At 47.8% G+C, this 26,578-nt stretch overlaps 2 protein-coding genes and 3 non-coding genes across 5 annotated transcripts; all 5 read left to right on the top strand.

The window, feature by feature from the left end:
* The first annotated feature begins 4,265 nt into the window (after positions 1-4,265).
* Positions 4,266-7,521, top strand: LOC136638711 (olfactory receptor 13H1-like). Its single transcript, XM_066612745.1, has 3 exons — positions 4,266-4,289; positions 5,377-5,626; positions 6,779-7,521. The coding sequence occupies exons 1-3, from the start codon at positions 4,266-4,268 to the stop codon at positions 7,519-7,521; spliced, it is 1,017 nt and encodes a 338-aa protein (XP_066468842.1).
* Positions 7,522-10,432: 2,911 nt separating this feature from the next.
* TRNAA-AGC (transfer RNA alanine (anticodon AGC)) lies at positions 10,433-10,505 on the top strand. The gene has a single exon. It is a non-coding gene; the product is annotated as a tRNA-Ala (tRNA).
* Positions 10,506-12,296: 1,791 nt separating this feature from the next.
* TRNAA-AGC (transfer RNA alanine (anticodon AGC)) lies at positions 12,297-12,369 on the top strand. Its single transcript has one exon. It is a non-coding gene; the product is annotated as a tRNA-Ala (tRNA).
* A 101-nt stretch (positions 12,370-12,470) lies between these two features.
* Positions 12,471-12,543, top strand: TRNAA-CGC (transfer RNA alanine (anticodon CGC)). The gene has a single exon. It is a non-coding gene; the product is annotated as a tRNA-Ala (tRNA).
* A 10,179-nt stretch (positions 12,544-22,722) lies between these two features.
* Positions 22,723-23,679, top strand: LOC136638710 (olfactory receptor 13H1-like). The gene has a single exon (XM_066612744.1). The coding sequence runs from the start codon at positions 22,723-22,725 to the stop codon at positions 23,677-23,679; it is 957 nt and encodes a 318-aa protein (XP_066468841.1).
* Positions 23,680-26,578: the final 2,899 nt, after the last annotated feature.

Here is a 26,578-nt window from a genome sequence, read left to right as displayed (position 1 = left end):
AATTTTTTTTTTTAAATATGGCTAATGTAGAAGGTGCACTTCTTATAATACTGGGGTGGCCAAAGCCAGTGGCGTAGCTAATGATCGTGTAGCCTCGTGCCAAGCTCAAAATATTGCCTCTGAAGTGATGTCACAACTTGAAGTAACATCACGCCACGGCTTTTTAAAAGTGAAAATTCTCCCCACAGCAGCTCACCCACTTGCTCTGCTGCCTTCCCCCAATCAGTGGTTTAGCTAAGGCATCTATCTGCTTCCTGGGTCAAAGAAGATTTTGTAGCCCCCCTCCCCTGTATGATAAAGTTGAATTTAATTAAGTAAATAAATAAAATAAAAAGTTATTGGTTCCATGCTGTATCATAATAACATCTCATTGGCACTCAGAACAATCAGTCTCATAGGTCAGTGTGGAGTTAAGCAAATCCACTTTTTGTTCCACAAGACAGTTGTGTTTTCATTTTCTGGCAGTTTATTTCATTGCACTCTGCGTTAAATTACCTTTCCAATGATATATAACATGATGGTATTATTCATGCATACCAAGGTTTTCACAAATTTGGTCACTAATATCAAGCTAAGCTTGTTGCCCCCCTAAAGCTTGATGCCCGGTGCAACTGCTACCCCCTGCACCCCCTTAGGTATGCCACTGGCTTGCAAGCATCTTGTGGCTCTTTGACACATTATGTTCAGCTCCTCAAAATACATTGGCTGAGCTGCTTTTAGCATCACAATTAATAAAAACTGTAAATAAATTTTTTCAAGCTTTGTAATTATTTACCAAGTATAAACTGAGAGTCTACTGGATGAAAACATAAGTTTAATGTTCATGGTAAGTAAATACGTATATTTAAGAATTTAAATGCTTCTTAAATATTGCAGTTCTCAAACACTTCTCTTGTGGATCTGAAACATCAGATATTTATCATATGTGACTCTTAGATTAAGCAAGTTTTGTCACCCCTGCATAAGAGAGGAATCATGAATATATCTCCTCTAGGTGAAGTTTCCATTTGTTAGCTCTCATCAAGGCCAAAATTGCTTCCACACACCGCCTCTCTATGACTAGAAATTGTAGGTCCGAGTGCCATTGGCTTGATACTTCAACCGAAACCTTTGGGTGACTTCTTGTAGTAGTTTCATGTAGTTGTTAAACAGCATGGGGGATAAGTTGGAACTCTACAGCACCCCACAGTCCAGTGGCCATCAGGTAGAGCATTAGATTCTCAGTATCACTCTCGGGAAGAGGTTTAAGAAGTGGGATTATAGCCACAGTAAAATGGTGCCCTCAAGTCCCATTTCTCCCAGCCAGCCCCGTAAGTTACCACAGCTGATGGTATCAAAAGACATCACATTGTCTAGGAGAGCCGTGCTGCCCCGTCTATCCCCAAGGACCTGTTCTCCACCAGAGCCATCAAGGCAGTTTGGTGTTAAAACCAGGTTGCAAACCAGATTGGAAAGGATCCAAGTTATCAGTTCTATCCATCCATGTATGCCTTTACACAAGCAGGAACTGTTTCATGTGTTTTCATGTTACCTTCAGACTCTAAGAGACACTTTGATACATGCCATCACAAAGGCCTTGTGACACGGCAAGGGCAGGTTTTAAAATCCAGACAAGTTGTACAGATTCTAATGCAGTAATTTTCAACCTTTTTCATCTCACGGCACACTGACAAGGCACTAAAACTGTCATGGCACACCATCAGGTTTTCGATAATTGCCAAGGCACAAAATGCTGCCGGTGGGGCCCTCACATCCCTACTGAACCTACTAATAAATGACCTTCCCTCAAATTCCTGTGGCACACCTGTGGACCACTCACGGCACACCAGTGTGCCACGGCACAGTGGTTGAAAATGGCTGCTTTAATACAATAAAGCCACACATTTAATAGAATGCAAAGCTTGTAATCCAGGTTTTCGCACATGCACACATAGAGGGCACAATCCTAACTTACACTGGAACAGGCAGGCTGACTGGCCTATGCTGAATCCAGGGCAAGGTAGATGAGGGCTGGGGTGAAACTTGGAGTATTTTATTCCCCTTACCCTGTGTTGCGTGCCAGCCAGCCTATTTAGATCTGTGCCTGTGATTTCTTGGGCGCAAATTCAAGCAGCCCATGTAAGTTTGCTCAAGCTGGGGACGGGGAGCGGGGGGGGGTAAGGATCCATCCTGCACTGCTGTGGCTGATCCCACCCCCTCGTGGGTCCGTTCCACCTTCTGGGTCGCCCTCCCCCCACCCAAAAACACTTCCTCACCACCTCCATTCTTCCTTCCTGCTACCCTCTCCCACCCCCTGTGCTGGATTGCCCAGGCTAGCACAAACTCATCCTGTCCAGGCCCGGGTTCAGCTCTGCTCAGTCTGCTCCCAAATACAGGTCCAGTCTTGTTATACATGGATTTTTTATACACGGATTTGACTCAACACATACGACCCCTGCAAATGAGGAGGAATGTGCTGATCCCTGGAGAGTGGGGAAAAATGCATCCTTTTAAAATCACAGTTTTAAAAGCTGCTTTTTACTGATGTAGAGAGACAGTCATGCAAGTGATTAGAGGTATAACCTAATTATCCACAGATTTTTTTTTTATCTCAATGTGATAAGTAGCCTTTAAATTAAAGGAAAACAGTCAAAACAGTTAATGTGAGAGAGCGCAGCTGGCTGTTCCATCCATCAGTCATTCTCTCTGCTGGCTTCACTCCTCCCTTCCTCATGAGCAAGTGAAAGAAAACTTAATGGCAGCTATTATCACCTCCTCTTTTCTTTCCCCCTTGCTGGGGCTCCTGGAGGAAAGGGAGGGATTGCTGCCTCCTAGTGAAGCCTAAGTGCCTGGAGAGAGACTGATTGCCTCTGTGTGCATTTCAAAAGGTCTGCAAGGCTGTTTTTAAATCACAGGAGCCAAGCCACTTTGTTCTTTAAATTTATTTGCTTTAGTGTGTTTTTTGCCATCCATGTGAGACCTGCGAATAATAAGACTCAACCTATAGTTGTGAATGTGCTTTTCAGTACCTTTAAGACACTTGGTGGGGTGGATTGTGCTGTCACTCACTCACTCAGTCTGTCTGTTCCCGAAGGCAGACAAGTGGTATATAATTAGGTTGCTCAACAAGAACATCTAATACCTGCCACTGGTTTTCAGAGAAGCTCAATACTACCAATTAATTCTGGAACAGCTACAGAGGAGACTGAGTTGTACTTCACACAGGGAAAACAAGAGCGAGACCCAACAGGTTTGACCAGGGTCCCATGTGAGCTGTGTCTGCACCCACCTAGAACAGTATCTGTAATGGATAAAGGTCTCATTATAGACATCCAGGAATTCCTTAGCAATATCATTGTAAGAAGGGTATCTGAAGCTGCTTGACATCTACTGACAGTATTGGGTAGAAACATAGCAGGTATACCACCATAGATATTTAAGCACCTTCAGTTTCTTTCAGTTTGACTGGGAGAAATAAGACTCAATTCACTGGAATCAAAACTCTTGTTTACACTGCATTCCTCCTTCACTTCAGAAGACTGCACTCCCTCACTTCTTGGAAGCAGAACTCTTCCAATTCAGAAGAGCGAAGTACAATTTTGACAATAAATTTTGCTACCTAGCTTTGATGTTAATTATCCCATGTAAGCTATTACTTTATTGCTGATTTTAGCTATATTCCCAAAGGGTACCTATTATGCCTCTCTGAACTCAGACCTGAAATGACTTAGGTCTATAAAGGTTGTTGGCAATACTTCTGAATCATAATGAGAAGACTCTCATTACTTTCTAAGCACACAAATGGATTTGCTTGCAATTATGCTACTCCGTGTTGTCTAGACTAGTTCTTACTACTGCTTTTAAGTGAAAAGGATTTACCACTCATGATCATGCCAATTCCCCCAAATCTTTGACTTTATACAGTTGTCTTTATATCTGTTTGCACAAATAAGGTAATGGCACTATATATTAGATGAAAGGTGTGCTTGATTGGTTTTTGCTTCGCATGGTAGCTTGCCATTTGACTCAGTACAGCTGTTAATAGTTTCCATTGATTATCATTAACACATCAATTTGTTTACATATTTCTCTGATCTTAAATTTTTTTTAATGTTTGCAATCTTTCCTAGCCTGTTGTCATGATAACAAAATCTTAAAGCAACACTTAAACCAGTCCTATTATATGACAAGTTATGAGATGTTGTCATATCCTTTTAGAAACATCTCTGAACTGTGGGATCCAGCACTACCAAACATCAAAGGACAAAACATTTATGTAAGGATAGATGATTCCTGGGCCAGAAGATAAGGTAAGTCCTTCCAGGATATTACTGGATATTCAAATGTTTGTAGATTCTACAGTCAAAACTGAAAATTCATATGCTATCTCATAGATACAGACTGCAACACAGCTATATTACATATTGAATTGAATGAGACTTGATTCAGAGTAAATATGCATAGGGTTGCACTGACTGTAAGTAAAATGCTGCAAGTTGCTACTACTGTATATGAATTTCAGATCAGTTGATTCACGGCCCAATCCTATCCAACTATCCAGCATCAGTGCAACCGCAATGTCGCCCCGAGGAAAGGGAACAACTGTTCTCATACCTTGAGGAGGGATCTGTGACTGCCTCCCTACCACAGGATGCAGTGCATGCCTCAATGGCATGGCTACACCGGCACTGGAAAATTGGATAGGATTGGGCCTTAAGATAACTTCCTTGTTTCCCCCTCATAACTAATTCCAGTTCCAGTTTAGCTTAGAATATCGAATTCTACTTATGTTCCAAAAGGGGTATATACAAAAATGAGAACAGTTGCTAGATTTTTAAATGGTTCCAGATCCGTTCATATCCAGTTAAGTTATTCATTTCAGTTGGTCTAACATCTCCTGATCTACAAAGATCATATTTGTATATAATGCCTATATAGCAGAATGTTCACTGTGAACAGGGCATCTCTGCTTCAGATGCCCTTGGGTGGGTGCAGGCTGTTGACATCAAAAGGAGGACCTATCTACTAGTAACTACTCAGTGTTGGTAAAGTGCAGACTGGAACTGTCTCTGCCAAGCGCAGAAGTGGAAATTCCCTGCTCATGTTGATTGTCCTGCAGCAGCAGACAGAGATTGACAACCCAATCCTAACGGGCAGCCCAATTCACAAGGGCTGCCGCTGAATCCAGTGCTCCCCGGTGCTGCTGAATCCAGCTCACTGAATCCAGCACTGAATCCAGCTCACTGAATCCAGCACTGAATCCAGCTCGCTGAATCCAGTGCTCCTGAGGTGCCTACCGTGGGAGGCACCTCAGGAGCAGGGGACATCCGCAGTGGGGCTACTCCCTTTAGCGGCACCCTTTGGGCGCCGCTAAAGGTGCTCATGTAAGGCACACAGCCTCCACGAACACCTAGCCCCCCTCCCACCAGCCCCCAGGCATGCCTCTGGCATGCCCACCCTCCCCGCATCACGCCGGCCTCCCCCCTCCCTGGAACGCCCCCGTTCCGGCCCCATTTGCCGTTCTGCAGCCCAGCGGTCGCAGGCACCACCGAGTTGCAGAACGCGGGCGCCCGCCAGGCGGTGGCTCAGTGCCGGCCGGAGCTGAGCTTGCGACTGTGGTCCGCGCCACAGAGGCGCAGTGCAGACCGTAGGTTTGGGCCCTCAGGCTGCAATCCTAACCACACTTTCCTGAGAGTAAGCCCCATTGAACAAAATAGGACTTACTTCTGAGTAGACCTGGTTAGGATTGTGCCCTTAGCTACTGCCTCTTGTCCCACCACAATGGGAGCATTAAAGGTAATCGTGTTCCTCCAGCTGACTGATCTGGCAGCTCTAGTAGTCAAGCTACTAACTCTCAGTCCCTTTCCCCCATTTCCAATAAGGGGGTGAGAACACTCTGCTAACTTACAAGGTTCTTGCAACGATTCCTTAGATAATGATTATGAAGTACTTTGAATAGTTTACAGCCCAATCCTATGGGCCTTTATGGCAGTGGGACAAGCAGCCCACAGTTGTAAAATGCCCAGTGACAGCCCAAAGATCACACTGCTGCAAGGCCATTTCAAGCTGCCACCACAAAGTAGCTGCAGTGTAGACCCCCACCACCAGGGACCCTGGACTGCACCAGGGCAGGGAAGGAAGTGGAGAAGGCTTGTCATGAGCAAGGAGGGAAGAGAGCAGGGGGTGTTTGGGGGGAGGAAGGGGTGGATCCTGGTGGCAATAAGGCCTAAATGTGTACAATGAATGGAGTTTGAGATTATACAGTCAATTCCTGGATTTTTTTTCTGGGATATTGACTGTACAATCTGGCCTATGTGCATTGGATTTCACCTGTAGATACCCTGTTTGAACATAATACTCCTACCTGAACATCTGGGGTCATGAGAGGTGAGGCAAGCATGTAGGGGAAGGGGAAGAAAGCCCACTTTCCATTTCGTAATTCAAATTCATAATTAAATATAGCATGCAGACAGATATGATTTGGACAACAAACTCCCCCCGGTCCACAGTATAGAATAAAATTGTGGAAGCTGTTAAGTAGCACCTTCTTTTTTTCACTCTCCATGCAGATAAACAGAGACTATGGAAAAAATGAACAATTCTGTAGACTTTGGAGGGAATAATGGCACAGAGCCGGAATTCTTCATCCTGATGGGTTTCTCCACCCAGCCCTGGGTGCGGATGTCACTTGCTCTCGCATTCCTGTTCCTCTATTTGATCACCGTCTTCGGAAACTGCCTGATTTTCTTTTTGATCACAATGGATTCTCACCTTCACACTCCCATGTATTTCTTCCTAGGCAACCTCTCCCTTCTTGACATCTGCTATTCCTCCTGCACTATCCCACAGATGCTGGCCCACAGCTTTACGGGGAGGCCCATCATCTCCTACGGGAAGTGCTTTGCCCAGATGAGCATTACTCTCTTTCTGGCAGTAACAGAGTGTTTCTTATTGGCTGTCATGGCATATGACCGTTTTGTGGCTATATGCAGCCCTCTCCATTATATGCTCATCATGAGCCGAAAGGTCTATGTGTGTCTGGCTGTCTTCTCCTGGACTGCTGCTCTTATGCTGTCAGTTGTGCCGTGCTTCACCTTGAAGTTCCACTTGTGTGGCCGTAATGTCATCAATCATTTTATGTGTGAAGTGCTAGCTATAATAAAACTGGAATGCTCAGATACCTCAGGGAAGGTCAATCTGTCATCAGGAACCAGTGCTTTCACCCTTCTAATGCCCTTTGCCTTCATTCTTGTGACCTACGGGCGCATTGGACTGGCAGTGATGAGGATCAAATCAGTCAAAGGTCGGAGCCGAGCTCTGTCTACATGCGGCTCCCACCTTGCTGTGGTTGGAATTTTCTATGGCTCATCCTTGGCCATGTACATGAGGCCACAAACAAAATCTTTTTCAGACCAGGACAAATTAGGAGCTGTCTTTTACATGGTGATCACTCCTGTGCTCAATCCATTGATCTACAGCCTGAGGAACAAGGACGTGAAGGGAGCCTTGTGGAGAGTGATGGGAAGGAAAACGCTCTCCTAAAAGCACTCGGGTTTCTGATTGTTTTAGAAACTCTAGCTACCCTTTTTGTCATGCCCATCATGTATTAATGGTTTAACCACTCATTGTACAGTTTCAATGTGATTTGAGAAAGATAAACCTACAACAGCAAGGCTTCAGAGGCCATTGTGGCAGGTAGTTACACCAATTTGTAGGTGTAGCTGGAGGCAACGACTTGTGCCAGGATTCTATTTTTACTTAGGGCACATCCTAACCCCTTATGTCAGTGCTTTCCAGCACTGACATAAGGGCAATGCAGCTCTAAGGTACTAGAACAAACATTCCCTTTCTTTGAGGAGGCCTCCGTGAGTGACACCCAACTGCAGGATGCAGCATGTGTTCTATTGGCACTGCTATGCTAGTGCTGGAAAGCTCTGACATAAGGGGTTAGGACTGCACCCTTAGTAAAATATTTTTACTTACCTCCTGTAAATAAGTAAATATTTTTACTTACCTCCTGCTGGTTGTCTGATTGCTTCCCCCTCCCACCATAGCATACAGTTTGCACCTACTTGCTTCATTCTATGGGGTGGGGGGATCAGATTGGGCTGCAAATGTGCTATATGCATTCCAAGGATAACTAGATTGCCCAATGAATGGGTTGGTTCAGAGGATACTTGTCCCCAATCCAGTTCATACATGTGAAATGTTTGCTTCACCCTGCTAACCTTCCACACCCATCCAGTCTGCCTCTGACTTCTGCAGATGTACAAGCTATGTTTACCATGTACTGGAATAATAGGTTTTCAGCTAATATTTCTGTCATCTTATTTCTGTCCAGAGGTGTCACTAGTGTTGGCATCACCCAGTGCAAGGGTTCATTGCGTCACCTATAATGGACCTCCTCCCATACCAGACCATACAGAATAAAATGCAATTTCGTTTGCACAGCCTAAATGCAGTGGCATCACTAGGGTTGGTGTGACCCCTGTTCACTTCATTTATTTATTTAAATATATAACAATGCAGGTCACCCAACAAATCAGTAACCTACAAAACTTGATGACACACGATTGAATAAGAATTCTAGTATTGGCTCTGATACTTGGAAATGAGAGCTCATACTAATACCTTATGGCAAGGCTGTTTAAACTGGGGTGTCGCAGCGCCCCAGACAGAAGGCCCTGGCCTCTTTCCCCTTAAGGGGTGGGAGCAGGGGGAAGGCATCTAAGGGGGCTGCAGGGACTGGCGTGTACTCACCAGTCCCTGCAGCAGCCTCCCTGGGGTGCAGGGAGCCCTGCATGAGCACCTTCAGGGCTCCCTGAAGCTTGAAAAGTGAAAGTGCAGCAATCACGCTCCACTTCCAGTTTTGCGGAGGCAGGGCGCGATTGCTGCGGTTTCACTTTTTAAGCTTTGGGGAGCCCTGCAGATGCTCGCCTAGGGCTCCCTGCACCCCAGGGAGGCTGTTTCAGGGACTGGTGAGTACATGCCAGTCCCTGCAGCCGTCTTAGCAACGTGATCTTGGGGGTCGCGTCACTGCCTTTCCCCCTCCCCTGCAAGGACTTACTGCAGTCCTCAAACTGTCTGCGAGTTTGAGAACCACAGCCTTATGTTTGCTGTGTCATAATAACATCTCATTGGCTCTCAAAACAATAAGTCTCATTCAGTCTTATTGCTCAGTTAAGAGTTGAGAAAATCTTTTTGTAACATAAGGTACTTATGTTTTCTTCTTCTGGTTAATTGGCCATAGCATTTGATAGAATACAGATAGTTCAACATGGTTTGTTTCATTACATTCTGCATGAAAGTTACCTTTCCAATGCTATATAGCATGATGGTATTCTTCATAAATGCTAATTTTCCAAAAAGTTTCCTAAATTTTGGCCAGTAGGGGTGACATCCCCTGAGGATGTCACCCAGTGCCGTCTGCATCCCTGCACCCCTAGTGATGCCACTGTTTCTGTCTGAGATAATTAGTACTTTGTTGTCCTTGATTTCTTGTACATGAATTTGTAACATGACACATCATTTTATAATTAAAAGAGACAAGTTTTTACAAGGCTTCATTGGGAATCAATATAGCACCCATTATGACCTGACTGTGGTGCTTGCATCAGTTTGATTAAATGTTAAGATTAGTTTTCAAAAGAAATTATATCCATAACTGCTATCAAAATGATAAGGGATTAGATTAGTGGATCTACTGCCTGAATTTGCAGATAATCCCCATGTTTCCCACCTTTGTAACTGGGTGAACAGGGAAAGGGAAGTGAAGCACAGCAAAGTATCCATTTCAGAGCCGACCCTCCTCTTATTTTTGGGCAGACCATCCATCCTCCATCACCTCTTCCCTCTTGTTCTCTGCTGGCTTGTTGAAACAAACAGAACAACAGAACCATGCAAAAAATAATGCAAAGGCTCACACCCACAGCCTTTATATTATTTGCAGTCCACTTTTATTGACAGTTACCCTGCACATGCCTGATCTTGTCTGATCTCGGAAGCTAAGCGGGGTCAGGCCTGGTTAGTACTTGGATGGGAGACCACCTGGGAATACCAGGTGCTGCAGGCTTATACCATAGTCTTTCGAGACGGAAGGTTGCCAACCATTTTATTGACTGCAGCAGCCAGCTATACCCGTGCCTTTGGCACTTGGGGCCACTTTGCAGGAGAGGATTGCCAGGCTCAAGCAACAAACGTGGTGGTCAAGGGCAATAAAAAGGTGTGGGCCTCTCTGCATAAAATGCATAAAATCTCCCCCATGCATGAAATCTCTGAAGATTTCAACTCACAACCTCTGGTACCAAGGGCAACAGACATACTTCTAGATCAGGCAGCCAATTGGGACCTGACCTGATGGTGGGAGCAGGCCTCCAGCCAGAGGATGCTGTCATGTTTTCCTTCCTAGGTATTTCTGAGGCTATGTGCCAGAAGGAGCATTTGCCTGCAGCATGGGGAATTAGCTCAAATGGTAGAGCGCTTGCTTAGCATGCAAGAGGTAGCAGGATCGATGCCTGCATTCTCCAGCCCTTGCAGCTGCTGCTTTTCTTTTCTGGCTGCCCACCCCTTTGACCACACATCTGGGATTGACGCCTGTCTCCACACCACACTTTTTCTAAGGCAACCTACAAAAAGCCAAAAGAGATGCCCATGCCCACATCACAAACACCTTTCTGTGCTTGCTGGCTCACATGGGACTTGAATCCATGTCCTTGGTGTTCTTATCACCCTAGTCTGACTCACTGACAACCCAATCCTAAAGGCGGGGCTGCTGCCGGGTGCAGCAGTGCCAAAGCAGCTACTGCTGCATGCTGCAGTCCTGCAGAAGCCACCAGAGGTCTCCTCCCCTGGGGAAGCCCCAAGCCCTGAAATGAAACTTCTCTAGTCTGCACTGGTTATTTTGCAGAGCTCTGCCATTCCTACCCCCTCCTGCTCTGGTTCCCCCCTGCGCTGCCCTCTCCCACCCTGGAATGCCTCCCCTCAGTGGTGTCACTAGGGTCTGCATCACCTGGTGCGGGAGGTCAGCAAGTCACCCCCATAATGGACCTCCTCCCATGCAGTGGGTGGGGCAATATCCCCGGAAGTAAACATGGTGATGCGTCATTGCCCCGCCCCTGCTGGTTTCTTGGCTATAACGTTTGATAGAATAGAGGTATTTCAGTGTGGTTTGTTTCATGCATTCTGCATGAACTTATGCATCAAATGATATATAACATGATGGTATTATTCCCATTCTGTTCAGAAATGGTGTTTGTTCTTGGCAAGGGAAAGGGCAGCAGCAGCCTGAGCACATCTACTCAGAAGTAAGCCCCACAGAGTTCACTGAGCCTTACTCCCACGTAAGTAAGTGTGTCTAGGATGGCAGCCTTGGAGACTACCATCCTATGCTACACACTCAGCTGCTGGGGGGTGAGTCTCATTCAACTAAATGAGGTTTGCAGGGAACTGCATGGGCGCATTCTTGAGTGCTCAGCCACTCACGAAATAACCCTCCAGTCTCTGGATGGAAAGGCTCCTTCTGGAAGGCTAGTGGAGGCAGACAAGCACACCTCTCCCATACACCCCGCATTGCCAGCCATGCTCCCTCCTGCACACAAGTGCTCAGCAGGTGGGCAGTACATCACCCCCTTCCAGCGCGTCACCTGGTGCGGGTTGCACCACTCACACCAGCCTAGCGATGCCACTGCCTCCTCCATCCCAAGGCCCTCACTGCTATCTCTTACCTAGCTCTGGGAAGCATCTGGCCAGCGCTGGGCTCAGTGCCAACCAGCGCGGGGCTGGCACCTGCACTGACTTGCAGCAGGGTGGTGTGGGTGTGCCTTACGGCATGTTTGCAACACCAGCAGAACACTTGCATCACCAGCGCTGAAGAGCTCAGGATTGGGCTATGAGACTGCTGGTCACATCTCTGGTTGCAGTATGTGGAATTAGCTCAAGTGGTGGAGTGCTTGCTTAGCACGTGAGAGGTAGCAGGATCAATGCCTGTATTCTCTAGCCTTTGAAGCTATTGCTCTCCTTTTTAGGCTGCCCACACCTTGGACCCTGTGGTCCTCATGTCATTGAATGAAGCAGCAGGCTCAAGCAAAGCAAATGGTGGTGGAGAGTGCATAAAAATATGAGCCCCTCCTCCCTCCATGCATAGCCTCCCCTGGGATTCAAACTGATACATACCCCTGAACCAGCCAGCCACTGGAAGTAGCTCTCTGGCTGGAGGATGTTGAAGTGTGTTCCTTCCAAAGGCATTATAGGATGTTGGAGGATGTTGAAGTGTGTTCCTTACAAAGCCAGGTGGCCCAAGAAGCTTTTGCCCATAGAGTGGGGAATTAGCTCAAATGGTAGAGCACTTGCTTAGCATGCAAGAGGTAGCAGGATCGATGCCTGCATTCTCCAGATCTTAGAGCTGCTATTTTTCTTTTCTGGCTGTCAGACAGTCCAGGGACTCTCATCTCTCCTCCTTCAGAATAGCCACTGCATCCTGCCTCTCTCCAACAGGGGGATTAGCTCAAATGGTAGAGCGCTCGCTTCGCATGCGAGAGGCAACGGGATCGATGCCCGTATTCTCCACACCTATATTTTTATAAGGGCACCTTCAGAAAGCCAAAAGAGGCACGCCTACCCAGCCACAGACATCTTCCTGCACGAGCTGGTCAACTTGAGCATGAAACCACAGCTATGGCATTATTAGTAGTATACTCTAACTGAGGTAGCTGAGGCACACCCACAGCCACTGCGGCCCTCTTGCTGTACAGTGAGCAGACCGCAAAGTTCAAGCGAGAAAAGTGGCAGAAAGGCACCTCCCACTCTTGCAGTCGTGGAAAGACGATGTAATTATTTACCCTTTTCACTTACAGTGGCTTAGTGAAACTGTAACATAATGTTTGGCAAAAGGGTTCATGGGAAAGGTGGGTTGTGATGAAGGATTAAAAAGAAGTAGAGGAGGTGGAAGCATGGATGAATTGTGGGAAGATGTTCCAGGCACAGTTTTATTAATACTCTACAGCAGTAAATATAAGAGGTATATTCTATATAACTTATGGTACATTTGCAACACTCAGCACTGGCAGTGGTCCTTCACTGAGAGTTCAGGATCAGGCCCCTCCTGATTGCCTGCTGAGTAGAGAGGCGCAGGGAGGGGATCTGAGGCTGCCCTCCAGTCCCCACTTTCCTGGGAGTAAGCCCCATTGACAGTAAGGGGACTGCCTGCTGAGTAGAGAGGTACAAGGAGGGGCTCTGAGGCTGCCCTCCGGTTCCCACTTTCCTGAGAGCAGTGGTGTAGCTAAGGAGGTGCAAGGGGTAGTAGCTGCACCAGGCATCAAGCTTTAGGGGAGCAACAAGCTGAGCTTGACACTAGTGACCAAAATTGTGAAAATCTTGGTATGTATGAACAATATCATCATGGTATATATCACTGGAAAGGTAATTTTATGCTGAATGCAAACTGCATTCAAATATCTGTATTCTATCAAGTTATGGCCAATTAACCATAAAATGAAAACATAACTGCCTTATGGAACAAAAAGTGGATTTTCTTAACTCAAAACAGACCAATGAAACTGATTGTTCTGAGAGGAAATGACATGTTATTATGTTATTGACATGTTGCAATGACATGTTATCATGATACAGCATGAAACCAATAAGGTGTTATATTAACTCTCATCAGCTCTCATTTCCATGTATTTCCATACAGTTACCCCTGCTAACTGGGTAAATAGGCACTTTTTCAAGTGGTGCCCCTCTTATATTTAGCAAGGGGAGAATAACGATCCCTCTTCACCCCAGCACAGTGTCTCTGACCGATAAGCGGCATACTTTTTAGTTATTTACTTAATTAAATTTGATTTTGTCTGGAGGGGGGCTACAAATCTTCTTTGATTTCAGGTAGCAGATAGATGCCTTAGCTATGACACTGACTGAGGGGAGGCAGCAGAGCAAGTGGGTGGCGAGCCGCTGGGGGGAGGAGATGGGCTCCTCCCAATTTTCACTTTTTGAAAAACCCGGGTGTGATGTCACTTCCTGTTGTGACATCACTTCCGAGGCAACATTTTCAGTTTGGCACTGAGCTAAACCATCATTAGCTATGCCACTGCCTGGGAGTAAGCCCCACTGACTGTAACAGGACTGCCAGCTGAGAAGAAAGGCCAGGGTGGGGCTCTGACCCCTTCCCACACTTTCCTGGGAGTAAGCCCCATGGACTATGAGGGGCTGACTGCTGAGTAGAGAGGCATAGGGAGGGCTCTGAGGCTGCCCTCCTGCCCACACTTTCCTGGGAGTAAGCCCCACTGAATATAAGGGGGCTGACTGTTGAGTAGGAGGCACAGGGTGGGGCTCTGAGGCTGCCCTCCTGTCCCCCCTTCCTGGGAGTGAGCCCCACTGGCTGTAAGGGGACTGCCTGCTGAGCAGAGGCGCAGGGAGGAGCTCTGAGGATGCCAGCCAAGACAGCTATCCGGGCTACTGCGAGGAGAGCCGCTGCCTGGTGTGCTCCTGATCCCGCCTGGGGCAAAGCAGACCGGATGTTGTTCCGTGCACGCGCTAAGCGGGCCTCGTGGGGAAGCCGGAGCATCAGGAACCTTGTGGCTCACTGAAGAGGCTCCTCCCCCGCCGCTCAGCGCGTGGAGCCTGCTTGACACGGGTTCTCGAGGGCAAAGCCGCCAGGCGCGTTGGGGGAAGAGTCTTGGCCCACATGGCGCAGAGGGAGCTCCGAGGCCGCGAGGAGCCTGCTGCCGCTGGACTCTTCTCTGCGCCACGAGCCTTCTCTCCGGGGAAGCCTGACGGGCCCCCGTCGGCCCCGCTGGCGAAAAATGGCTCCGGTGTGCACGCCGAACCCACCTTTTGCTCCCTCCCCAGGCAGGGCTGCGCCAGGCTCACAGCCCACTGGCCAGGACGCCTCCAGAGTGCCCTTGGCCAGCACTCTCTCAGCTGCACCCACCTCACAGGGTTGTTGTGAGGACCAAAGGAGGGCAGGAGCCTGCGCAACACCCCCAGCTCCTTGGCTCCAGTCCTACCCACACCTACCCAGGAGTCAGCAGGGACAGGCGCAGGGACTGCCTGCTGAGTAGAGAGGCACAGGGCGGGCTTTGAGGCTGCCCTCCTGTCCCCCCTTCCTGGGACTAAGCCCCACTGACTGTATGGGGACTGCCTTCTGAGCAGAGAGGCACAGGCAGGGGCTCTGAGGCTGCCCTCCTGCCCCCCCTTTCCTGGGAGTAAGCCCCACTGACTAGCAGGACTGCCTGCTGAGTAGAGTCACAGGGCAGGGCAGGACAAGTGGGACCCCACTTGTCCTTTCGGGAAACAGGAAAGTAACCACTTTTCTGGGAGGAAGCCCCACAGACTGTAACAGGATTTGGGAATTCTCTTTAATTTCTCCCTGACCCCTTTGGTGACAATCATGACATCCACTTTTCAAGAAACTTCCTGTATTTTCACTCCTTTTCCTCTGATCCATGTTTGTTCAGGAAGGAATCGGTCACCCTGTCTCTCAGATCATTGCATTTTTCCATTTTGTTTTAAGGTCTCACCTGTATTTGGGTATTCGACGTTAACACAGGACAGAGTCTTTTCCCAAGGCTGCCTTTTTTTTTGTCTGAGCTTCCCAGCTTGAGTGGTGGCAGCCAAGACTTATATTTCCCAGTTTAAGACCAAGACCATTCCCAGTTTAAGCAGTAAGAAGAGTGAAGCAGAGGCAAGGAAGAAAGAAGCTATCTTTACCCCCCCCCCCAACAAGAACATAAGAAGGGCCCTGCTGGATCAGGCCAATGTGTTATATGAAAATCCCCTTTTTCCTTTTAGTTGTGATTTTATATCTGGTTATGTTACTATGGACTAAAATATCATGCAGGCCAAACTACTCATACAGGCCACAATCAGGTCAAGTCACAAGCTCATGGTTACAAAATTCACCTCCCTATGATTCACATATAGAAAGAAGTCTGGCATAGTAAATCATTGTTTAAGTGTCTCCTATTCATTGTATTGTTTTAACCCAATCACTGTTTGCAAAAGTGTCTCCTAACTCAATCACTGTTTAAGTACTCTATGCAAATTTGAACTGCCTTCCTGGGTTACTGTATTCATTGTATTGTGTAAGTTCCCCTCACCTAAGAAGCCAGCCATTGCTGATAACTGACTTCCTGATCCTTTCATTGTTTTACTTACTCAAAGCATCCTGCTGGGTGGTAGTAAGCAAAGCTACCATCCAGCTCAGCACGTTCTAAAAAAACCCTTTTTAAGAGAGGGCTGGCTGCCACACGCTCTCTCTGGCTCCCCCTCCAACACATCTGTGTTGTGTCAGAGGGTCCTCTACACAGGACTCTCCCCCCCCCCAACTGCTCTACAGGACAGGTAACTATCTGGCACCTGAAACTCTTTCCCTTCTCCCCCCCTTTTTTCTCCCCTTCTCTCCCCTTCTCTCCCCATCTTTAGTTAGCAATTGGGTTTGGCAGACCAGGGACCCCTAAAATCCTTCCCTACAACCTTTCCTTTTTCTAATTTCCTCGGATGCACCAAACACTCTCCACGCGCAACCACCATGAAAGCTAGGTACACTGGATTCAAGTACTAGGACCAAGGAAGATATACCTATCATTTTTCCACGTGCATTATGTTTACCTTTGTGCTTTTGTAATAAAGCTATAATCTTTTATTAAAAGTTATCTTTCTCCCAGTCTCCTCTTTGAGCTAAAGGGAATTTCTCTGCATTACACCCTCTTGTTATCCAGCCTGCGATCCTGAGGTTCCAATAAGGGTAGTGTAATAATTCCCCCTAAACAAAACAGCCCTTTTGGTAACAAATGGTCCATCTAGTCCAGCTTCCTGTATCTCACAGTGGCCCACCAAATGCTTCAGGCAGGGAGTACAAAAGACAGCAAGACACAACCTAAGTCCTGATGCCGTCCCCTGCATCTGGCATTCCAAGGTAGTCTACTTGTAACCCCCCCCCCAAGAGCTGGACTGGTTTTGCCCTCTGGGTCCCCTTACAGCCCCACTTTCCCCTGCTTTAGTAACTGTCAACATCAAAGGCTGCTCCAGCCACAGTCAGGCAGTCCAATGCCAAGCTGGTCTGGTGCCCAGCACTGCAGGAGTGTCATATGGCCACTACTGCATCCTGTGAAGCTGGGGCAGGTGCTGGAGTCTCCTCAGGGTAAGGGAACCCTGTTTGTTCCCATACTGATAATAAAGCCCCAGTGGCCCCAGTGGCTCTCCTCAGAGCTGTGCCAGCTATTTTTCTGGTGCAGAACCAAGAAGGCCAGTGTAGGGCCCTGCAGGTCAGGTGGCAGTGTCTGCCACCATCTCTGTCCCCCCTTCTGGGCCTAATCATCCTCTGACCTGCCCTCCCCTGGCCCAGTTCTACCCCCACCCTGCTCTCCCAGTGCCCCCAAAAGCCTCTCCACTGGCTGGCAGGAACACTTACCACTGGCCACTCTGTGGGGTCGTCTTCCCAGCACTGAGGTCAGCGCCAACTGCTATGGGCATCAGTGCTGGCAACTCATCCTCACTGCTGGTGCAGATGTGCCTTATAGAATTTCTGCAACAGTGGCTGTTGGGGCAGCATAGCAGCTGCTGGCACTGCCCAGCAATGGGATTGAGCCCTAAATAACTCGGGTCCAAAGGATAGCCAAAGAAAGCCAGACAAAAATGTGTGTTTTATGGAATCAGCCAACCGCCACACCAGTGTTCCGCTTCCGGATGTGGCAATGTTGACCTCTGTCCTTAGCAACAGCTGTGGTGGAGGTGTGGTGCACCAGCTATTTTTCTGGTGCAGAACCAAGAAGGCCAGGTGGCAGTGTCTGCCACCATCTCTGTCCCCCCTCCTGGGCCTAATCATCCTCTGACCTGCCCTCCCCTGGCCCAGTTCTACCCCCACCCTGCTCTCCCACTGCCCCCAAAAGCCTCTGCACTGGCTGGCAGGAACACTTACCACTGGCCACTCTGTGGGGTCATCTTCCTAGCACTGAGGTCAGCGCTGACTGCTATGGGCATCAGTGCTGGCGACTCATCCTCACTGCTGGTGCAGAAGTGCCACTCTAGCCAGATGTTTTTAGGAAGAAGATCAGATGAGTCCTTCATGGTTCTCCAAGGTTCTTTTTGTTTCTTTGTTTCCCCAAAACAGCTGCTGGCACTGCCCAGCAATGGGATTGAGCCCTAAATAACTTGGGTCCAAACGATAGCCAAAGAAAACCAGACAAAAATGTGTGTTTTATGGAATCAGCCAACCGCCACACCAGTGTTCCGCTTCCGGATGTGGCAATGTTGACCTCTGTCCTTAGCAACAGCTGTGGTGGAGAACTGGTGTCAGGCCTCAACAGCCTCTGTACCAGAGCACTGGAGGCTGGGAGGGGTTGAGGGTGATAGGGACAGTCTAAGATTGGGGCAAGGCAGGATGGGGAGAAGAAGAAGACTTGAGGATGATGAGAAGGGAGGAGGACAAGAGGAAGCAGGAAGGGCAAAAACAAGACGAAAGCGCTGAGAAGCCTTGAGTCTGATCTGTTTGGGCCAGAGGGAAGGAAGAGTGGAAATAAATGTGAGAAGGGAAGGGAGGAGTGAAGTGAAAGAGGCAGGAAAGTACCAGGGAAGAGTAAAGGAATGGAGAGGGATGACAAGGGGAACCAAGTAAGTCTACGGCCCTTCCGAATGCATTAGTGAGGGCTTAGGGTCCAATCCTAAACTGGCCCAGAACCAGTGCTGAGCTCTGCACTGGTGCTGCGTGCCATAAACATGCCTTAAAGCATGTTTATGGTACCCAGTGAACAGGGAGTGCTGGAAGAGGGTCCACGCCAGTCAGCGCTGTCAGGAAGAGGACATGCCACAACCAGGGGGTAAGTGTAACTGTCAGGTGTCAGTGCAGCCTCTGGGGGGTGGGGGGAGCATGGAACAAGGATGGGGGAAGGAGGAACTGGAAGTGGAATTGGCAGAGCTCTGCTTCTCCGTACCCTGAACTCTGTCTCTCAAGTCTATGTTGACAAAATAGCCAAAGAAAGGCTTGAGAAGCCCCATTGTGAGGCTTGGGGCTTTCTTTCCCTGGGGGAAGGGGACCTCCGGCTGCTTCCTGGTCACTTTACAACACGGCAAAATGAAGAGGGCTGTCAGAAAAGAATGTTTGGGTGTAATTCACAATAAGATCGGCTGCATCTAATGCCAACCACGGCTTGACAGCATTCACTGCCTGTTTGCCTCCCAGGTCCTCAGGATGCCTTAAAAGGTATAAGGGAACCGGAAGTAGCATTTTTTCGTGCTACGGGGCCATTCGGAAGCCTGCAGAGGCCGCAGGCGGATGCGTGCAGTTTCTGGGCTTCAGAAAGCCCTCCACAGGTGACCAGAGCACAGCTCCGGTCACCTTTGAAAGGTTTAAAGGGGCCAAAACCACAAATTTCCTTATCCACATTTTTGAGTGTTCGCGAGGGGTCCGAGAACGGATCTCCTGTTGGATACAAAGGCCCCACCTGTATATACAAAGTTACACACTTCTTGTGATCATATTTTACTGCTGTGCCCATCGTTGCCTACTATTTTGGCTGGAAATATAGCTTGCAAATGCCTGAAAGGCATGCCTATCCTATACTGGCCAGGATTTTAATTGCCAATTTGGGACATATTCTCAGTGGTATGGGCAATTCTGCCTGCACAGGTAATCTCTTAGAGCAGGAAAAGCCTGTTGGTAAGAGTTTTATCCTGTTATAATTACAAGGTGCCTTCCTTAGTTTCTAGCCACACAAATAGGTTGGTTTCCAGTGAAGTTGCTCCACCTTGTCTAGATCTCAGGTTTACTCTTCCATGCAGATAAGAAGGTCCTCTTTATCACAGAGGACCATTTTTTAAAAGATTTGTCTTGATGCAATACTCTTGGTATCGAATCCATTTGCAGAACCCCAATAGGAGCTGTCATGGAGAGTGAGATATTTACATGGCACCTATCAGTTGTAAATAGCTAGTGGAATCGGCAGGGATGTTGATCCAATTTACACTCACATTATAAACCTAACCTAATCATACAATATAGTCATTTGTAACTTTTGGTGAATTTATTATTGCTGTTGTTCATTTGCTCTTACTTCCAAATTGGGAAGATTTGGATTTTTTTCTTCATCCACAACTGTTTCACTGTCTGCATGATGACGATTTATGAAACTCTCTTCCATTATTTTTTAATTGTCCTTAGGCTGCAATCCTTTCCATACAGACAAGGGAGAAAACTCCACTAATTAAAATGGTACTTAATTCTAAATAAACATGCACAGCAGCTGGCTGCACAAGGCAGTCCAATCCAGCTGCATCAAACAACAGAGGACAAGAGAATTGTCTCTAGCCAGATGTTTTCAGGAAGAAGATCAGACGAGTCCTTCATGTTCATTTTCCACTGGCTGAAGGTAAGTTCTCCAAGGTTCTTTTTCCAATTATACTGCACATTTCAAGTGTCCATAAGATTTACATTCAAAACTCATGTATCTGAGAACATTTCCTATGCTGCCATTCTTACTTATGAAGGCAACCCAAGGAGGTCCTCAATAACATTAAAAAAATACTACCAAAGGTGGAAAAAAAACTAATTAAAAAATAGGCCTGAAGTAAAACAACACAGCACAACTGAAAAGCCATAGCAAAATAACTGCATCAGAACTGTGGAATATCACCCCCCTCGATAAAGAGAAGCCAGGTTTTAACATATTCAGCACATTTTAACACATTCAAAATGTTCTATCCAAATTATTATTTTCCAAGTTCAGTGGCATGGAATATTTCACTGATGTCAGAAAATGGAAGTCCACTATTATGTGTGGTCCTGAAAAGGCCCATTAAGGCCCATCTTATTGGAACTGGGATATATAATATGCCAGTGGTTCCCAAAGTCCTACTCAGACTTTGGGAACCCTGTAAGTATGGGGAGGGGAGGGGGAAGCAACATGATCGAGACAATCGTGCTACTGCCAGGGAGAGAAAAGTTTTTAGAACTTACCTGGGGGTTGCTGTGGCTCTCCGGAGGGTCTGGGGAGCCTGCCACCCCATGTGCAGGCCTCCATGAGTCGCCAATCGGCTTTGAAAAACAAAAAATAACACTTCCTGTTTCTTTTTGTGCAACCAGTTTTTTTTTCTTTTTCAAAGGAGTTTGGAAGCTCATGGAGAGCTACAGAGGGAGTCACAGGCTCCCCAGACCCTCTGGAGAGCCATAGCGACCCCCAGGTAAGCTTAATAAAACCCTTCTGTCCCCGGCAGCAGCACAATTGCCCCAGTTGCGTTGGTGCCAATTTCTGAGCCGTTCCCTTTAAAAGGGAATGGCCCTTTTCTGGTTCCCCAGTGGGTTATGACCCATCAGTTTGGGAACAACTGTAATATGCTATACCATGATGTGTTCAGCCTTCAGGTTTTATCTGTGGAGGTCCATAGTCTCTGAGTAACGGGAGGAGATATCTCTGCTTGAGGAATGTGACTTGACCTTCCCTAAAAGAATGTAATTAATCTCAACAAACAGGAAACACGAGGAGAGTAGAATTTTGTATTCAGACTGTGCTTTCTTGAAAACCATATGACTTTGAGAATAGAAACTAATCTATAAGAAGCAGGAGAATTTGCCAATTTTGGTAATAGACTGAATTTGAATATGCATCAGGCCTTTGGAACAGATATATAAACATGGAATGTCTGTATCTGATTGTACATCTCTCTCATAGCTGACCAGCATGCTAGCTGTGATTGACTCTGTGCCAGACAATTGTCTTGAATAAACAGAAGAAGTGAATGTCAGAACAGTGGGCTGTTTGTCTCTCTGAGTTCTTTCAGACTTAGAATGCAGGGGGAAGGGGATAACCAGATTCCCTTCACATTGAAAAGCGCTACAGTTCACAAATATTTGCAAAGCTCGGGGAACACCTCATTGTCCTCTTGATCGTTGTAGGTTCTCATCTCCCCATCACTTTGTATTTCCTAGGGATCTCTGACAGTACAATCACATTTATTATCTTAGTAAGTGGATTTCGGGTTGAAGAAGATTAGGAAATACTATATGTCCATATCAGGGTGCAATCCTAACATGGTGTTAGGCCAGCCCAAGTCCCTTGTGCTGGCTCAGGAGCGTCAGGAAAGTGCGCCACTCTGGAGGCACCCCACCCTGTGCCATCGTGGGCTCTGGGAAAGGTGAGTTTGCGCTGGTCAAGCTCGGCCATGGCAGGGGTCTGGGGAGGGCGGGTAGGAGGCGGGAGGGAGGCATTCCAGGGTGGGGAGTGGGCAGCAGGCATTCCTGAGGACGGGCGGTCAGGGAGCAGATCCAGCAGTTATGCTAGATCCTGACCCTGTACCTGGGCAGCCTGGGCCAGCCCTAGGCTGCTCAGAATTGTGCTACTTCCAGGGGTGGCGAAGATCTGAGTAGCCCCACTGGGGCTGCAGTGGCTCTCCCCCGGGTAAGGGGAAGCGATTCCTCTTGCCCTGGACTGAGCCACTAAATGCCTGAACCTCGTGCTGGATACAGCGCAGGCATGCTGGCCTGTCCCAGCGCAAGTTAAGATTGCGCTGTAAATTGATTGTCTCCAGATCAATGCTTGCAGGGTTTATAACATTTCTTCTCTACTACTCATGAATATTCTACAGTTAGATGCAATACTGGCCTGCCGAAGTCTTCTTAAACTGTAGCACTAAAGGGAGCATGCAAACAAGTAGGATTACATCATGTTTCCACAAATAGTGATGAGAACATGACATTACATTACAGCTAATCTATTTTTCTCTATTTACCCTCCATGCATATAATAGGACATCATGACCAGGCTTTACAATTCCACCCTCCCTGCAAACGAGAACGAGACTGAACCAGAGATCTTCCTACTGACTGGTCTCTCGAGCCAGCCATTCATGCGTAAAGTGCTCTTTGTGGTGTTTCTCTTCCTCTATCTGATTACCATCACTGGGAACGGACTTATTGTGCTTCTGACTGCAGTAGATTCGCACCTCCACACCCCCATGTATTTCTTCCTAGGCAACCTCTCCCTTCTTGATATCTGCTACACTTCCAGCACGATCCCTCAGATGTTGGCCCACAGCCTCGCAGAAAATCCCACCATCTCCCATGCCAGGTGTTTTGCTCAGATGCGCATCTCCCTCTTCCTTGGTGTGACGGAATGCATTTTGCTGGCTGTCATGGCGTATGACCGCTTTGTGGCTATATGCAGCCCTCTCCACTACTCACTGATCATGAACAGAAAGGTGTGTGGTTGTTTGGCTGCCTCTACATGGACCTTGGCTTTTCTTCTATCTGTTGTACCATCCTTCATCATGAAAACCCAACTGTGTGGCCATAATGTTATCAATCATTTTTTATGTGAGGTGCAAGCTGTAGTGAAACTGGCATGCTCAGATATCTCTGCCAGTTTGGGTGTTACACTAGGCAGCAGTGTTTTTACTCTTCTTGTACCATTTGCCTTCATTCTGGTGACTTATGTTCGCATTGGTCTGGCAGTGTTGAGAATCCGCTCAGCACAGGGGTGGAGAAAGGCTCTCTCTACATGTGGCTCTCATCTTACAGTGGTTGGGATCTTCTATGGCACAGCCATAGCTATGTACTTGAAGCCACCAGACAGATCGTCAAACCAGGACAAATTTGTTGCAGTCTTCTACATAGTGGTGACCCCCATGCTCAACCCTCTGATTTACAGTTTGAGGAACAAGGATGTGAAAGGAGCCTTGTGGAGAGCAATGGGAAGGAAAATGGATTCCTAAAATTTAATGAATATATTGGAATATTCCTCTTAGATTCTCAAGTGGGAAAAGGTCCTCGTTCAAGCAGAGAAATATCAAGCTGCTGAAGAATTATGCACCGTCCCTCCATCCTTTCTCAGCTTCAGACTTATTCCTCTTTAAGCTATTTCTCTGTAGAAGAACTAACCTTTGTCCTGATAACACATACATAGGAATGTTGAGAAGGCATAGTTTACCCTCATAATACTTGGCATCTTCAAGGTTTATTGGATGTTGGAGGCCTGCCAATGCAGGTGGGTTGGCAGAGTGGAAGTAATGGACAGGGATGGGAACTTGGCACTGCAGTGAGAATCGAGTCAGTGCCCGAGTCTCCGCCCCCAGCAACTCAACTTGTGCATGAGTCGTAGCGAGTGCTTGTGGTGACTCGCCCTCCCCAAATTCCCAAATCAATTTGATTAGAGTCTTTTGAGAAGTGGGCAGCATGGGTCAGGCACACCAGGGCATGGACCAAACGGGACTGGGCAAGGCAGGAGAGGCTGCGTGAGAGTGAAGACAGAAGTGGCAAGCAGGAGGAGGGTCACACACAGCAGCTGGGAGGCTTAGCACTACAACCCAATCCTTTGCACCTCTACTCAGAAGTAGCCCTTTTGCGCCAGTCATTCAATGAGGCTTCCTCCTCCCAAGTAATAAAGGAGCCCGCAGAAGCCATGAGGCTGGAAAGTGTGATCGCTACGAACCACCTGCCCCTGGCTTGCCCACCTGCTTCCCCCTCCAGGCTTCTTCAGCCACTTCTAAGGCAAAAACCCTCTTGGGCTCCTCCTTCTGCCCTCCCTCATCCAAAGAAAAAAATCAGACTACCCAGAAATCAGACAAGAGAGCCTGCTCCTGCCTACCTCTCCCACCTCCTGCTCAATGCAAACGGAAAACATTACGCTTTCCCTGCCTCCTGGCTGGAACTGCTGGCTTCTAAATGGTCCCACAAGGTCTTTCAAGCCGTGGGGAAAAGTAGGCAACACACCCACTCACTTGAGTTGTTCACATTCATTACTCATGTCTGAATCAGTGGCCTGAGGCCCGAGTCAGTGCCAGAGTCATCAACATGGGTGGCTCAAGTGTACATGAGTCGGCAAAAAAAAGTGTACATGAGTCGGCAAAAAACGTGTTTTCGCAATCACAACATCTGTGTTGTGTCAGAGGGTCCTCTACACAGAACTCTCCCACCCCCCCCCCAACTGCTCTACAGGACAGGTAACTATCTGGCACCTGAAACTCTTTCCCTTCTCCCCCCCTTTTTTCTCCCCTTCTCTCCCCATCTTTAGTTATCAATTGGGTTTGGCAGACCAGGGACCCCTAAAATCCTTCCCTACAACCTTTCCTTTTTCTAATTTCCTCGGATGCACCAAACATTCTCCACTTGCAACCACCATGAAAGCTAGGTACACTGGATTCAAGCACTGGGACCAAGGAAGATATACCTATCATTTTTCCACGTGCATTATGTTTACCTTTGTGCTTTTGTAATAAAACTATAATCTTTTATTAAATGTTATCTTTCTCCCAGTCTCCTCTTTGAGCTAAAGGGAATTTCTCGGCATTACACCCTCTTGTTATCCAGCCTGCGATTCTGAGGTTCCAATAAGGGTAGTGTAATAATTCCCCCTAAAGAAAACAGCCCTTTTGGTAACAAATGGTCCATCTGGTCCAGCTTCCTGTATCTCACAGTGGCCCACCAAATGCTTCAGGCAGGGACTACAAAAGACAGCAAGACACAACCTAAGTCCTGATGCCGTCCCCTGCATCTGGCATTCCAAGATAGTCCACTTGTAACCCCCCCCCCCAAGAGCTGGACTGGTTTTGTCCTCTGGGTCCCCTTACAGCCCCACTTTCCCCTGCTTTAGTAACTGTCAACATCAAAGGCTGCTCCAGCCAGAGTCAGGCAGTCCAATGCCAAGCTGGTCTAGTGCCCAGCACTGCAGGAGTGTCATAGGGCCACTACTGCATCCTGTGAGGCTGGGGCAGGTGCTGGAGTCTCCTCAGGGTAAGGGAACCCTGTTTGTTCCCATACTGATAATAAAGCCCCAGTGGCCCCAGTGGCTCTCCTCAGAGCTGTGCCAGCTATTTTTCTGGTGCAGAACCAAGAAGGCCAGTGTAGGGCCCTGCAGGTCAGGTGGCAGTGTTTGCCATCATCTCTGTCCCCCCTTCTGGGCCTAATCATCCTCTGACCTGCCCTCCCCTGGCCCAGTTCTACCCCCACCCTGCTCTCCCAGTGCCCCCAAAAGCCTCTCCACTGGCTGGCAGGAACACTTACCACTGGCCACTCTGTGGGGTCGTCTTCCCAGCACTGAGGTCAGCGCCAACTGCTATGGGCATCAGTGCTGGCAACTCATCGTCACTGCTGGTGCAGATGTGCCTTATAGAATTTCTGCAACAGTGGCTGTCGGGGCAGCATAGCAGCTGCTGGCACTGCCCAGCAATGGGATTGAGCCCTAAATAACTCGGGTCCAAAGGATAGCCAAAGAAAGCCAGACAAAAATTTGTGTTTTATGGAACCAGCCAACCGCCACACCAGTGTTCCGCTTCCGGATGTGGCAATGTTGACCTCTGTCCTTAGCAACAGCTGTGGTGGAGAACTGGTGTTGGGCCTCAACAGCCTCTGTACCACAGCACTGGAGGCTGGGAGGGGTTGAGGATGATAGGGACAGTCTAAGATTGGGGCAAGGCAGGATGGGGAGAAGAGGAAGACTTGAGGATGATGAGAAGGGAGGAGGACAAGAGGAAGCAGGAAGGGCAAAAACAAGAGGAAGGCAAGGAGGAAGAGGCTGAGAAGCTTTGAGTCTGATCTGTTTGGGCCAGAGGGAAGGAAGAGTGGAAATAAATGTGAGAAGGGATGGGAGGAGTGAAGTGAAAGAGGCAGGAAAGT

This window comes from Tiliqua scincoides, chromosome 2, assembly GCF_035046505.1.
Source record: "Tiliqua scincoides isolate rTilSci1 chromosome 2, rTilSci1.hap2, whole genome shotgun sequence".
NCBI lineage: Eukaryota > Metazoa > Chordata > Lepidosauria > Squamata > Scincidae > Tiliqua > Tiliqua scincoides.
Note: the sequence above shows the minus strand (reverse complement) of the source record. Positions and strands in the feature narration are given on the sequence as shown.